General features: G+C 40.3%; 1 protein-coding gene across 2 annotated transcripts in view; it reads left to right on the forward strand.

The window, feature by feature from the left end:
• Window positions 1-15,152, forward strand: part of Malrd1 (MAM and LDL receptor class A domain containing 1) — a 724,504-nt gene that overhangs the window by 131,374 nt on the left and 577,978 nt on the right. For both annotated transcript variants that reach the window (XM_087589615.1, NM_001287618.3), the window contains 1 exon segment: window positions 2,289-2,496. In XM_087589615.1, the coding sequence (XP_087445741.1) occupies window positions 2,289-2,496 (208 nt within the window).

A 15,152-nucleotide genomic window follows, 5' to 3' on the forward strand; every position in this document is an offset into this window, starting at 1 on the left:
TTTCCCATTCTGCATCTCCTTTTGCCTAGTGCTTTCCAGCTCCCAGCATTGCCCCAGGCAAACACTTCCCATCAGGATGCAGATAGATGGTAAACTTTTGTGGAAAGGCAGGTGGCGAGATTACTATCTATACCAGAGTACACCTGAAATATACAGAAGGGTTGATAGATGATCTCTTTAAAGAACCGATGAGATTCTCTGCTGTGTGTAGTCTGTTGGCTGATGTTAGCGTGTCAGTCTGAAAGACTGGCTGTATGAGCGATGTACAGCTTTGTTTTATGGTCTTACTGTATTTATACAACTCTCCCAAAGAGAGGATGAATAACCATGTGAACCTTTACAACTGCGTATGCTCTGAGCCTAGAAGTTTTGAAGTATAATATTTTTTACATCAGTCTTAGACGTTGAGGTTTATATTACACTCTTTTGGGTTAACATCTTGATAGTAGTGTAACATTTTATAAGTTGATATTTACAGCCTCTGGGTGACATACTCAGTAAGTTTATTTTTTCCACATAGTGGAATTGGTCTTGTGATTTGGCAGATAGATAAAATAAAGCAAAATTTAAAGACAGCATAGCTTTGGAGTTATAAGTTTCTAGTGCATAGCAGATGAAACTAAAATATAAACTTGAAATAGCAGGACTTGGAGATCAAAGTTTAAACTCATCAATTTTGAAGCCTGAAATGAATCATATATCTGATCTCTCAGTGCTCTGAACAGACACAGCTGTTGCCCCAATAATGTATGTGCACATGCACTATTGATTATGGATGAATGATGTAACTGTGTGAATATTTTCTCCTCATACGGGAATTTAAAATAAGTATTATATTCTGAAGCAAAATGTATTTGCCATCTGATATTTGATCAAAAGTAGTTTTAAAGTAAGAAATGTGTATCTTTTTTTGTCTTTGAAAATATGAAGATCTATGCAGAAAGCCTAAATTGGGTGAGGCTGAGTGGGGTCGATCACTATTCCTATTATTTTCATTGATCTTTTGTATGAAGTTCAGTAATGTTCTATTGAAATAACAATAGAGATATTCTCTAGAGTAATAGAGAAATTCTCGTTTGGTGTGTGACTTTTCCTGGGAAGAAAAACTTACTTCGTCTGGAAGGACCCTGTACCAATGACAGGAGAGATCAGTAGAGATGTCACCAAAGTAAACTTGACCAATCAATTGGATTGATTTAGAGGAATGTGGAGGAAAGGTGACTCACAGGAGTAAGGGTATCTCAAAGGCATCCAGCCTTCATCCCCTGAAGCCATGCCAGGGCAGATGAGAGCACACAAAATTTTGAATGTTAGAATGGTCTCCAGGATTGCAGACAGAATAACTCTTACAGGCCATTCTGCAGGAAAAGAGCCTCTTCACCCTGGCTTGTGGTCACTGATTTTATACCCTCAGGAAAGGAGGGTTTTATAATCTTATAGCTCTTGTGTCAGCTCTCCCAGGCTTGTGAGGTTTGCTTCCTGAGTCTTTTGAGCCTCCTTCCCCCATCCAAAAGAGAATGCCCCAGTTCCAGAGACAGTGCTGCATAGCCTGTGTCAATACCGGTAAGCACACTGAACACTTGAAACGGAGCTAATGTGACTCGGAAATTGGATTCTCATCTGATTTCATTCCACGTAAATGACTCACAAGTAGCTAGTGGCTACTGAATTGGACAGAAGGAAATAGGTTGCCATTCAGTGAGCTGTTTCTGCTGTGTCCTCTTGCAGTTCATTAACCATTGTTCTTGGTAGAAGTTTGGGGACTCCTTAATGCATTGACTTTGTCCTGCAATTGGCTGGCAATGAAAGATGGAGACACTTACTAACTCTGTGTATCTCCAGAGAAGCCAGAAGATCAATTAAACAAAACGGGATTCACTCCTTTAATTAGTGATCGGTGATACATTGCTTTTTAGAAAACTCTTTTCTGTGAGTGAAATGTTTTTAATGTTTGTTCTTTTCAAATCTTTAAACTATGCTTCTTTGTTATTTTCTGCTTGAAAATAAAGGAAAGAGGACTCTAAAGATGATACTTGAATAACAAGTTTGTAATAAAAGTTGTAGAGCATGTGCATGGTAACCTGGCTCTTTGTTTCCTCCTGATTGGTTTCCCAGAAACCTTCATGGACCCAACCATAGGAATATAGATCAGATTTGTCAAACAGTAACGTTGTCATTGGTCGCATTTGTGTTTTGTTCTCAGTGATTTATCTCTATGACCCTTCTTCAATTTTTTTCCTTTTTTTTGTATTTTATGAGTATAAACTCAACATATTTTTTTCATAAAGGTCGTTTTTGAAGGCACAGTTTTGAGTCAGAAAAGTTTTATTGGGATTGATCAGCTATTAGTCGGCAACTGTGGACAGACCCACTTGCAGCAGCACTCTTCTGTAAATGAGTCCACGTGTGCCAAGGGACAGTGCCTTACCCATTCTTCAGTCTGCGACTCTGGAACAGAGCACTCTGGGGGGACTGAAGAAGACTCAGAGACTTGTGGTAAGTCAGCCGTTGTTTACCTGCTTTCTTTCATGACTGTGGAAATTTAGATAGCCTCAGGCAACCTTGGAGAACATCTAATTTCATTGAAATAGCAGGAAAGAGTGTTCTCACTCTGAAATTCTTATTAGCATCATTCCTTTGATGGCTTCTCTGTTCGTTTAATTCTTGGTGATTGCTGTTAAGATTACTAAGCATCCTGCTTTGTTCTACAAGCGAATTGCTGTTATTGATGTGGGTATGCTTGTGTTGTGTGGGAATGTGTGAGTGCACTCCTGTGCTTAAAACACTTCAATTAAAGAAGAAGACTATGGGAACGATCAGGGTGACTTTCTTTTTCTTTTTCTTTTTTCTTTTTTTTCGGAGCTGGGGACCGAACCCAGGGCCTTGCGCTTGCTAGGCAAGCACTCTACCACTGAGCTAAATCCCGAACCCCAGGGTGACTTTCTTGATGAATGTATTATAGATTCATAAAACAATGTTTAATGTGTTGTGTTTTTGCCTCTAAGTAATTATCTTGGAATCTGAGAAGGGAGAATAAGAAGGACATGAGGTGTCACCACGGCCTCCCCGCAGCAATAGGGACTGTAGAAGTCACCTCCAGCTATCTGCAGTCTTCAGGAAGGCCACACTTGGCCAACACCTTCCCTGCAGGCCTTTTATAAAGTGTTTCAGACAGGAGAGAGGAGGAGACATTCTGTAATGATTCAAACCTCATCATACTTCAAGGAAAAGGGAATTTACATTAGAAACTACATGGTGGTTCTCATATGAGGTAGCTTAGCAACTAAGATTCAGGGGATGTTTTTAGAAATGGTGGGTTCTAAGCCAATAAATGAATCTGTTTTCTGTATCACAAATAAGGAGCTTTTAAAAAATATGAAAATTCTGACATTTATTTTCCTGTAATGTTTTATACTCGGGATATTTTGTTATGTGTGGGGGGGAATATTGCAACAAGGTAATTGCCACCCTGTGATGTCAAGATCTTTGCACAGCATGCTTCTCTTGGTGGGCTAGTGAAGACTTTATTAAAAGCATTGGAGGTATCAGGAGAAGACAATGGATAGACAAAGAATACTCCCAGGCGAGCCTGATTATGTACAGAAGTCCAATTAAATCCTCCAGCACTCTGCTTTAAGCATATAATCTTCTAACCAGTGTGATCTCAGTGGGAATTGTACTTACCTTTCTTTTCCATTCAGAGAGAATAAGGAGAATTTATTTTCTCTAACGTATGTGAAAGTCATTTCTATGACTTACTTAAATAGTTTCATAGATAACTTGCTTCATTTCTTTCTTGGCAAATGAGTGTTTCTTAAAAGCTTCTATCATTTTTTATTTCAAAGACTGAGAGAAAATATTTGCTTTTTTCAATCATTCATTTGGAAGGCTGGCTTCTATTTTTTCCTCTGTGCTAAATGATTCTTTGCCACCCCCAACAGGGTCCTAACAACAAGGGGCATCCTAACTCAAGCACATCCCTGGAACATCGGATGAACTTTTCAGTTTGGGTTTTTTTTTTTTTTTATTAACTTGAGTATTTCTTATATACATTTCGAGTGTTATTCCCTTTCCCAGTTTCCGGGCAAACATCCCCCTCCCCCCTCCCCTTCCTTATGGGTGTTCCCCTCCCAACCCTCCCCCCATTGCCGCCCTCCCCCCATAGACTAGTTCACTGGGGGTTCAGTCTTAGCAGGACCCAGGGCTTCCCCTTCCACTGGTGCTCTTACTAGGATATTCATTGCTACCTATGAGGTCAGAGTCCAGGGTCAGTCCATGTATAGTCTTTAGGTAGTGGTTTAATCCCTGGAAGCTCTGGTTGCTTGGCATTGTTGTACTTTTGGGGTCTCGAGCCCCTTCAAGCTCTTCCAGTTCTTTCTCTGATTCCTTCAATAGGGGACCTATTCTCAGTTCAGTGGTTTGCTGCTGGCATTCGCCTCTGTATTTGCTGTATTCTGGCTGTGTCTCTCAGGAGCGATCTACATCCGGCTCCTGTCGGTCTGCACTTCTTTGCTTCATCCATCTTGTCTAATTGGGTGGCTGTATATGTATGGGCCACATGTGGGGCAGGCTCTGAATGTGTGTTCCTTAAGTCTCTGTTTTAATCTTTGCCTCTCCCTTCCCTGCCAAGGGTATTCTTTTTCCTCATTTAAAGAAGGAGTGAAGCATTCACATTTTGATCATCCATCTTGAGTTTCGTTTGTTCTAGGGATCTAGGGTAATTCAAGCATTTGGGCTAATAGCCACTTATCAATGAGTGCATACCATGTATGTCTTTCTGTGTTTGGGTTAGCTCACTCAGGATGATATTTTCCAGTTCCAACCATTTGCCTACGAATTTCATAAACTCGTTGTTTTTGATAGCTGAGTAATATTCCATTGTTCAATATACACATTTTCTGTATCCATTCCTCTGTTGAAGGGCATCTGGGTTCTTTCCAGCTTCTGCCTATTATAAATAAGGCTGCAATGAACATAGTGGAGCACGTGTCTTTTTTATATGTTGGGGCATCTTTTGGGTATATGCCCAAGAGAGGTACAGCTGGATCCTCAGGCAGTTCAATGTCCAATTTTCTGAGGAACCTCCAGACTGATTTCCAGAATGGTTTTACCAGTCTGCAATACCACCAACAATGGAGGAGTGTTCCTCTTTCTCCACATCCTCGCCAGCATCTGCTGTCACCTGAGTTTTTGATCTTAGCCAATCGCACTGGTGTGAGGTGAAATCTCAGGGTTGTTTTGATTTGCATTTCCCTTATGACTAAAGATGTTGAACATTTCTTTAGGTGTTTCTCAGCCATTCGGCATTCCTCAGCTGTGAATTCTTTGTTTAGCTCTGAACCCCATTTTTTAATAGGGTTATTTGTTTCCCTGCGGTCTAACTTCTTGAGTTCTTTGTATATTTTGGATATAAGGCCTCTATCTGTTGTAGGATTGGTAAAGATCTTTTCCCAATCTGTTGGTTGCCGTTTTGTCCTAACCACAGTGTCCTTTGCCTTACAGAAGCTTTGCAGTTTTATGAGATCCCATTTGTCGATTCTTGATCTTAGAGCATAAGCCATTGGTGTTTTGTTCAGGAAATTTTTTCCAGTGCCCATGTGTTCCAGATGCTTCCCTAGTTTTTCTTCTATTAGTTTGAGTGTGTCTGGTTTGATGTGGAGGTCCTTGATCCACTTGGACTTAAGCTTTGTACAGGGTGATAAGCATGGATCGATCTGCATTCTTCTACATGTTGACCTCCAGTTGAACCAGCACCATTTGCTGAAAATGCTATCTTTTTTTCCATTTGATGGTTTTGGCTCCTTTGTCAAAAATCAAGTGACCATAGGTGTGTGGGTTCATTTCTGGGTCTTCAATTCTATTCCATTGGTCTATCTGTCTGTCTCTGTACCAATACCATGCAGTTTTTATCACTATTGCTCTGTAATACTGCTTGAGTTCAGGGATAGTGATTCCCCCTGAAGTCCTTTTATTGTTGAGGATAGCTTTAGCTATCCTGGGTTTTTTGTTATTCCAGATGAATTTGCAAATTGTTCTGTCTAACTCTTTGAAGAATTGGATTGGTATTTTGATGGGGATTGCATTGAATCTGTAGATTGCTTTTGGTAAAATGGCCATTTTTACTATATTAATCCTGCCAATCCATGAGCATGGGAGATCTTTCCATCTTCTGAGGTCTTCTTCAATTTCTTTCCTCAGTGTCTTGAAGTTCTTATTGTACAGATCTTTTACTTGCTTGGTTAAAGTCACACCGAGGTACTTTATATTATTTGGGTCTATTATGAAGGGTGTCGTTTCCCTAATTTCTTTCTCGGCTTGTTTCTCTTTTGTATAGAGGAAGGCAACTGATTTATTTGAGTTAATTTTATACCCAGCCACTTTGCTGAAGTTGTTTATCAGCTTTAGTAGTTCTCTGGTGGAACTTTTGGGATCACTTAAATATACTATCATGTCATCTGCAAATAGTGATATTTTGACCTCTTCTTTTCTGATCTGTATCCCTTTGATCTCCTTTTGTTGTCTGATTGCTCTGGCTAGAACTTCAAGAACTATATTGAATAAGTAGGGAGAGAGTGGGCAGCCTTGTCTAGTCCCTGATTTTAGTGGGATTGCTTCAAGTTTCTCTCCATTTAGTTTAATGTTAGCAACTGGTTTGCTGTATATGGCTTTTACTATGTTTAGGTATGGGCCTTGAATTCCTATTCTTTCCAGGACTTTTATCATGAAGGGGTGTTGAATTTTGTCAAATGCTTTCTCAGCATCTAATGAAATGATCATGTGGTTCTGTTCTTTCAGTTTGTTTATATAATGGATCACGTTGATGGTTTTCCGTATATTAAACCATCCCTGCATGCCTGGGATGAAGCCTACTTGATCATGGTGGATGATTGTTTTGATGTGCTCTTGAATTCGGTTTGCCAGAATTTTATTGAGTATTTTTGCGTCGATATTCATAAGGGAAATTGGTCTGAAGTTCTCTTTCTTTGTTGTGTCTTTGTGTGGTTTAGGTATAAGAGTAATTGTGGCTTCGTAGAAGGAATTCGGTAGGGCTCCATCTGTTTCAATTTTGTGGAATAGTTTGGATAATATTGGTATGAGGTCTTCTATGAAGGTTTGATAGAATTCTGCACTAAACCCGTCTGGACCTGGGCACTTTTTGGTTGGGAGACCTTTAATGACTGCTTCTATTTCCTTAGGAGTTATGGGGTTGTTTAACTGGTTTATCTGTTCCTGATTTAACTTCGATACCTGGTATCTGTCTAGGAAATTGTCCATTTCCTGAAGATTTTCAAATTTTGTTGAATATAGGTTTTTATAGTAAGATCTGATGATTTTTTGAATTTCCTCTGAATCTGTAGTTATGTCTCCCTTTTCATTTCTGATTTTGTTAATTTGGACGCACTCTCTGTGTCCTCTCGTTAGTCTGGCTAAGGGTTTATCTATCTTGTTGATTTTCTCACAGAACCAACTTTTGGTTCTGTTGATTCTTTCTATGGTCCTTTTTGTTTCTACTTGGTTGATTTCAGCTCTGAGTTTGATTATTTCCTGCCTTCTACTCCTCCTGGGTGTATGTGCTTCTTTTTGTTCTAGAGCTTTTAGGTGTGCTGTCAAGCTGCTGACATATGCTCTTTCCTGTTTCTTTCTGCAGGCACTCAGCGCTATGAGTTTTCCTCTTAGCACAGCTTTCATTGTGTCCCATAAGTTTGAGTATGTTGTATCTTCATTTTCATTAAATTCTAAAAAGTTTTTAATTTCTTTCTTTATTTCTTCCTTGACCAGGTTATCATTGAGTAGAGCATTGTTCAATTTCCACGTATATGTGGGCATTCTTCCCTTATTGTTATTGAAGACCAGTTTTAGGCCGTGGTGGTCCGATAGCACGCATGGGATTATTTCTATCTTTCTGTACCTGTTGAGGCCCATTTTTTGACCAATTATATGGTCAATTTTGGAGAAAGTACCATGAGGAGCTGAGAAGAATGTATATCCTTTTGCTTTAGGATAGAATGTTCTATAAATATCCGTTAAGTCCATTTGGCTCATGACTTCTCTTAGTCTGTCGACATCACTGTTTAATTTCTGTTTCCATGATCTGTCCATTGATGAGAGTGGGGTGTTGAAATCTCCCACTATTATTGTGTGAGGTGCAATGTGTGTTTTGAGCTTTAGTAAGGTTTCTTTTACGTATGTAGGTGCCCTTGTATTTGGGGCATAGTTATTTAGGATTGAGAGTTCATCTTGGTTGATTTTTCCTTTGATGAATATGAAGTGTCCTTCCTTATCTTTTTTGATGACTTTTAGTTGGAAATTGATTTTATTTGATATTAGAATTGCTACTCCAGCTTGCTTCTTCTGACCATTTGCTTGGAAAGTTGTTTTCCAGCCTTTCACTCTGAGGTAGTGTCTGTCTTTGTCTCTGAGGTGTGTTTCCTGTAGGCAGCAGAATGCAGGGTCCTCGTTGCGTATCCAGTTTGTTAATCTATGTCTTTTTATTGGGGAGTTGAGGCCATTGATATTGAGAGATATTAAGGAATAGTGATTATTGTTTCCCTTTATATTCATATTTGGATGTGAGGTTATGTTTGTGTGCTTTCATTCTCTTTGTTTTGTTGCCAAGACGATTAGTTTCTTGCTTCTTCTAGGGTATAGCTTGCCTCCTTATGTTGGGCTTTACCCTTTATTATCCTTTGTAGTGCTGGATTTGTAGAAAGATATTGTGCAAATTTGGTTTTGTCATGGAATATCTTGGTTTCTCCATCTATGTTAATTGAGAGTTTTGCAGGATACAGTAACCTGGGCTGGCATTTGTGTTCTCTTAGGGTCTGTATGACATCTGTCCAGGATCTTCTGGCCTTCATAGTTTCTGGTGAAAAGTCTGGTGTGATTCTGATAGGTCTGCCTTTATATGTTACTTGACCTTTTTCCCTTACTGCTTTTAATATTCTTTCTTTATTTTGTGCATTTAGTGTTTTGACAATTATGTGACGGGAGGTGTTTCTTTTCTGGTCCAATCTATTTGGAGTTCTGTAGGCTTCTTGTATGTCTATGGGTATCTCTTTTTTTAGGTTAGGAAAGTTTTCTTCTATGATTTTGTTGAAGATATTTAGTGGTCCTTTGAGCTGGGAGTCTTCACTCTCTTCTATACCTATTATCCTTAGGTTTGATCTTCTCATTGAGTCCTGGATTTCCTGTATGTTTTGGACCAGTAGCTTTTTCCCCTTTACATTATCTTTGACAGTTGAGTCAATGATTTCTATGGAATCTTCTGCTCCTGAGATTCTCGCTTCCATCTCTTGTATTCTGTTGGTGAAGCTTGTATCTACAGCTCCTTGTCTCTTCTTTTGGTTTTCTATATCCAGGGTTGTTTCCATGTGTTCTTTCTTGATTGCTTCTATTTCCATTTTTAATTCCTTCAACTGTTTGATTGTGTTTTCCTGGAATTCTTTCAGGGATTTTTGCGATTCCTCTCTGTAGGCTTCTACTTGTTTATTAATGTTTTCCTGTGTTTCCCTAAGTGTGTTCATGTCTTTCTTGAAGTCCTCCAGCATCATGATCAAGTATGATTTTGAAACTAGATCTTGCTTTTCTGGTGTGTTTGGATATTCCATGTTTGTTTTGGTGGGAGAATTGGGCTCCGATGATGGCATGTAGTCTTGGTTTCTGTTGCTTGGGTTCCTGCGCTTGCCTCTCGCCATCAGATTATCTCTAGTGTTACTTTGTTCTGCTATTTCTGACAGTGGCTAGACTGTCCTATAACCTGTGTGTCAGGAGTGCTGTAGACCTGTTTTCCTCTTTTTCAGTCAATTATGGGGACAGAGTGTTCTGCTTTCGGGCGTGTAGTTTTTCCTCTCTACAGGTCTTCAGCTGTTCCTGTGGGCCCGTGTCTTGAGTTCACCAGGCAGCTTTCTTGCAGCAGAAAATTTGGTCTTACCTGTGGTCCCGAGGCTCAGGTTCGCTCGTGGGGTGCTGCCCAGGGGCTCTCTGCAGCGGCAGCAACCAGGAAGACCTGTGCCGCCCCTTCCGGGAGCTTCAGTGCACCAGGGTTCCAGATGGTCTTTGGCTTTTTCCTCTGGTGTCCGAGATGTGTGTGCAGGGAGCAGTCTCTTCTGGTTTCCCAGGCGTGTCTGCCTCTCTGAAGGTTTAGCTCTCCCTCCCACGGGATTTGGGTGCAGAGAACTGTTTATCCGGTCTGTTTCTTTCAGGTTCTGGAGGTGTCTCAGGCAGGTGTCCTGCCGCTCCTGGGCCCTCCCCCACGGGAGCCCAGAGGCCTTATACAGTTTCCTCTTGGGCCAGGGATGTGGGCAGGGGTGAGCATTGTTGGTGGTCTCTTCCGCTCTGCAGCCTCAGGAGTGCCCACCTGACCAGGCGGTTGGGTCTCTCTCTCACCGGGTCTGGGAGCAGAGAGCTGCTGCGGGTCGGGATCCGCGGGTGTGGGACTTCGGTTTTTTTTTTTTTGTTGTTGTTGTTGTTGTTGTTGTTGTTGTTGTTGTTGTTGCTGTTGCTGTTGTTGTTTTGTTTTGTTTTGTTTTTGTTTATTGAAATGCCATGAGTTACTTGTCTGTAAATATTCTAATGTAACTCTCTTAGTGTTTTACTGCTGTGAAGAGACATCATGACCAAGGCAAGTCTTATAAAGGACAACATTTAATTGGGGCGGATTTACAGGTTCAGTCCATGATCACTAAGGTGGGATCATGGCAGCATCTAGACAGGCATGGTACAGGCAGAGCTGAGAGTTCTACGTCTTCATCTTCATCTGCTAGTGGAAGACTGGCTTCCAGGCAGCTAGGATGAGGGTCTAAAGCACATGCTCACAGTGACACACCCACTCCAACAAGATCACACCCCCTCATAGTGCCACTCCCTGGGACAAGCATATACAAATCATCAGAGTAATCAAACTCAGACTATTCTGTTGATTCCTTCGTGTGAATACAGGGACAAATCTCCATTCTTATCAACAAATACTATGATGTACTGGCCTTAACTTTTACAAATATTTTAAGCTCATTACTTCAATAAAACATTGTCATGCTTGACTGAGATCTATTTGATAGAATGATATGACATAAATATGTAGCTGTATTATTCACATGCACACACATTCATATTTGTTAAACTGACTATCTCGTGTAAAAACTTTTATGGATTCTTTGATTGTTAATCTTCATCATCAACTGTGCTGGATTTAGAATCCCATGGGAGTCTGATCAGAATATCCCCAGACAGGTAATCTGCTTAACAAAAGCCTCTTCGGATGGGAATGGCAGCATCTCATAAGGAGAGGTGGGAGTGATCGAATGAAAGGGAAAGCCAGGCGACTACAAAGTCTTCCATTCTGCTGCTTCTCTGACTCGAGATAAAGAATCTCTAACTGTTCCCTGTGATATGGTCTTCCAGCCAATGTCCCTATGGGACCAAGGAAGCATCTGAAATCTTTTGAAATCATGAATCAAAACAACACTTACTTTTCTATTTGCATCATCTATTTTGCTATAGTGACAATAAACTCATACAGTTACATTTGCTTAGGGGAAACTATGTTATACTGAATTAGAAGCATTGATATATGGTCTGCAAATTGTACCTTGGGTATTTCCAGCTTTTGGGCTAATATCCACTTAGCAGTGAGTGCATACCATGTGTGTTCTTTTGTGACTGGGTTCCCTCACTTAACATGATATTTCTAATTCCATCCATTTGCCTAAGAATTTAATGAAGTCATTGTTTTTAGTAGCTGGGTAGTACTCTATTGTGTAACTGTACCACATTTTCTGTACCCATTCCTCCACTGAAGGACATTTGGGTTGTTTTCAGCTTCTGGCTATTGTAAATAAGGCTACTATGAATATAGTGGAGCATATGTCCTTGTTATACATTGGAACATCTTTTGAGTATATGCCAAGTAGTGGTATAGCTGGGTCCCCCGGTAGAAATATGTCCAATTTTCTGAGGAACTGCCAGACTGATTTCCAGAGTGGTTGTACCAGATTGCAATCCCACCAACAACGGAGAAATGTTTATCTTTCTTCACATCCTTGCCAGCATCTGCTGTCACCTGAGATTTTTATGTTAGCCATTCTAACTGGTATGAGGTGGAATCTTAGGTTAGTTTTGATTTGCATTTTCCTGATGCCTAAGGATCTTGAACATTTCTTTAGGTACTTCTCAGCCATTCGATATTCCTCAGCTGAGAATTCTTTGTTTAGCTCTGTACCCATTTTTTAATAGGGTTATTTGGTTCTCTGGAGTCTAACTTCTCGAGTTCTTTGTATATATTGAATATTAGTCCTCTATTAGATATAGGATTGATCAAGATCTTTTCCCAAACTGTTGTTTGCTGTTTTGTCCTATTGACAATGTCCTTTGCCTTACAGAAGCTTTGTTATTTTATGAGGTTTCCGTTATCGATTCTTGATCTTGGAGCATAAGCCATTGTTCTTCTATTCAAGAAATTTTCTTCTATGCCCACATGTTTCAGACTTTTCCCCACTTTCTCTTCTATTAGTTTCTGTGATCTGATTTTTTGTGGAGGTCCTTGATCCACTTGGACTTGACCTGTGTACAGACCACATGAAGCTCAAGGAGAAGGAAGACCAAACCACAGATACTTCAGTCCTTAGAAGGGGGAACAAAATACTCACAGGAGGAAATACAGAGACAAAGTGTGGAACGAAGACTGAAGAAAAGGCCATCCAGAGACTGCCCCACCTGGTGAACCATCCCATATACAGCCACCAAACCCAGACACTATTTCTGATGCCAAGAAGTGCGCTGATAGGAGCCTGATAGAGCTGTCTCCTTAGAGGCTCTGCTAGAGCATGAAAAATATAGAGGCAGATATTCAGAGTCAACCATTGGTCTGAGCACAGGAACCCCAATGGAGGAGTTAGAGAAAAGATAGAAGGAACTAAAGGGATTTACAACCCCATAGGAAGAACAACAATATCAAAAAACCAGACTCCCCAGAGCTCCCAGGGACTAAACCACCAACCAAAGAGTACACATGAAGGAACCCATGGTTCCAGCTTCATAGGTAGCAGAGGTTGTCCTTGTTAAACATTAATGGAAGGAGAGGCCCTTGGGATTAATAACACTAAGACCTTGAGAAGTAATATGGAAGCCTAGAAGCATCTCTCTCTCTCTCTCTCTCTCTCTCTCTCTCTCTCTGTGTGTGTGTGTGTGTGTGTGTGTGTGTGTGTGTGTGTACTTGGTGATCTCCCACAAGAGGTCTTCAACTCTTGCCATTTACAATACCTAAAGCCCCATTATAGTACAGAGCAGAGGTTTGTCATGTATTACGATCTTGTATAAAACAATCACAGTGACTATTCAAATGTATTTGCATCCCATATTCATTGTGACCTCATCAACAGTAGTCATAATAAAACAACTTAATCCATTGTCAATAGATGAATAGATTAAAAATGGTGTGAGATTTGTGTAAAAAGTTTACTGAGGAATGAAAACAAAGGAAGAGCTATTATGTATAATAAAAATGAGTTCAGAGAGGGTTCTGATAAGTGAAAGGAGAGAGAATAGTAAAATGTATAGTGTGTGACTGCAACTGTACATGCAAAGGAAGTAGGTCTGTCTGAGAGAATCAGGAAGACAAGTGTTCCCTAGGGTTCAGGGATAGTCACAGATCCCACTGATAAGATGATCTGGTTACAGAAGGGCCACTACACCTAATGATAGTGATGATCTGAAACTCACTAAGAGAATGATGAGAGTAGATTGGCATGTTCCTACTACTCACACAATTTCAAGATGTCAATTATGAAGGTGGCATATGTCTTACCTGCCTTGATTACCAAAAGCATCTTGCAATATATGCATGTAACAAATCACTGTGTTACACATCTTTAAATATTTAAATTCATTCATCAATTATGCATTGATGCTCTTGCCATACATATTTAACCATAGTATCATATGGGTACAGGAAAAGATATTTATTATGACAGGTGAGAAACACATCCAGCTCCTTTACATTCTTCCCACCCCTTAACTTCTCTCCCTTCCCTTTCCCTACTTTCTTTTGCTTTCTTCCTCGTTCTTTGCCTTCCTCTTCCCATCTCTGTCTCTTTCCCCTCCATCTTCCTTTCACACTCTCTTTCATGTGTATTGAATATTTTAAAATTTTCTATAAAAATTATTGAAATATGATGTGTACCAAACACATCCTAAGATATTGAACAAATACCTAAGCAGCTGTCACATGAAATATATCTAATTTTGAGACACATTCAGCACAGATATTCTGTGCAAAGTAAAAAAAAAACAACTCAGACTTAGAGGAGTTGAATTTTATGGTCCCCATTTGATGAGGTCTCTAGTCTTGTGAGATTCCTAGACATAGGAAGTTGAGTGGTAATTACTGAGCTAGACAGAGAAGGGACAGTTAAACCTGCTGTTGAGAGGAAATGGAGCTCTGGAAATGTACAGCAGTGTTTCCTCTCAACAGTGGACACACAATTAATGCCTCCTGACTTTGAGGTTGAAAATTATGAAGTAGCTTGTCAAGTATATCCTATCAAGTCATGCATATATTTATTTACATTATATATAATATATATATTTTATTTATTTACATTTCAAATGTAGTTCTCCATCCTGGTTTCCCCTCTGCAACCCCCCAATACCATTCCCTCTCCATTTTGCTCCTCCCCCCACTCACCCACTCCTACCTCACTGCTCAAGCATCCCCCTATGACTAGGCACCAAGCCTCCACAGGACCAAGAGCCTCCCCTAACACTGATAGCAGATAAGGCAACCCTTTGCTACATTTGTAACTGGAGCCATGGATCCTTCCATGTATACTCTTTGGTTGGTAGTTTAGTACCTATGAGCTCTGGATGGATTGGTTAGTTGATATTATTATTCTTCCTATGGGGTTGCAATCCCCTTCAGCTCCTTCACAGCTTCCCCAAGCTCTTCCATTGTAGTCCCTGGGCTGAGTCATGGATGTTTGGTTGTGAGTATCTGCATCCGTATTAGTCAGGTGCTGGCAGACTATCTCAGGGGACAGCCACACCAGGCTTCTGTCAGTAAGTACTTCTTGGCATCAGCATTAGTGTCAGGGTTTAGTGTCTGCAGATGGCATAGATCCCTAGGTGGGACAGACTCTGGATGGCCTATCCTTTAGTCT

The sequence above is a fragment of the Rattus norvegicus genome, chromosome 17, assembly GCF_021556685.1.
Source record: "Rattus norvegicus strain SHRSP/BbbUtx chromosome 17, alternate assembly SHRSP_T2T, whole genome shotgun sequence".
In the NCBI taxonomy this organism is placed as follows: Eukaryota; Metazoa; Chordata; class Mammalia; order Rodentia; family Muridae; genus Rattus; species Rattus norvegicus.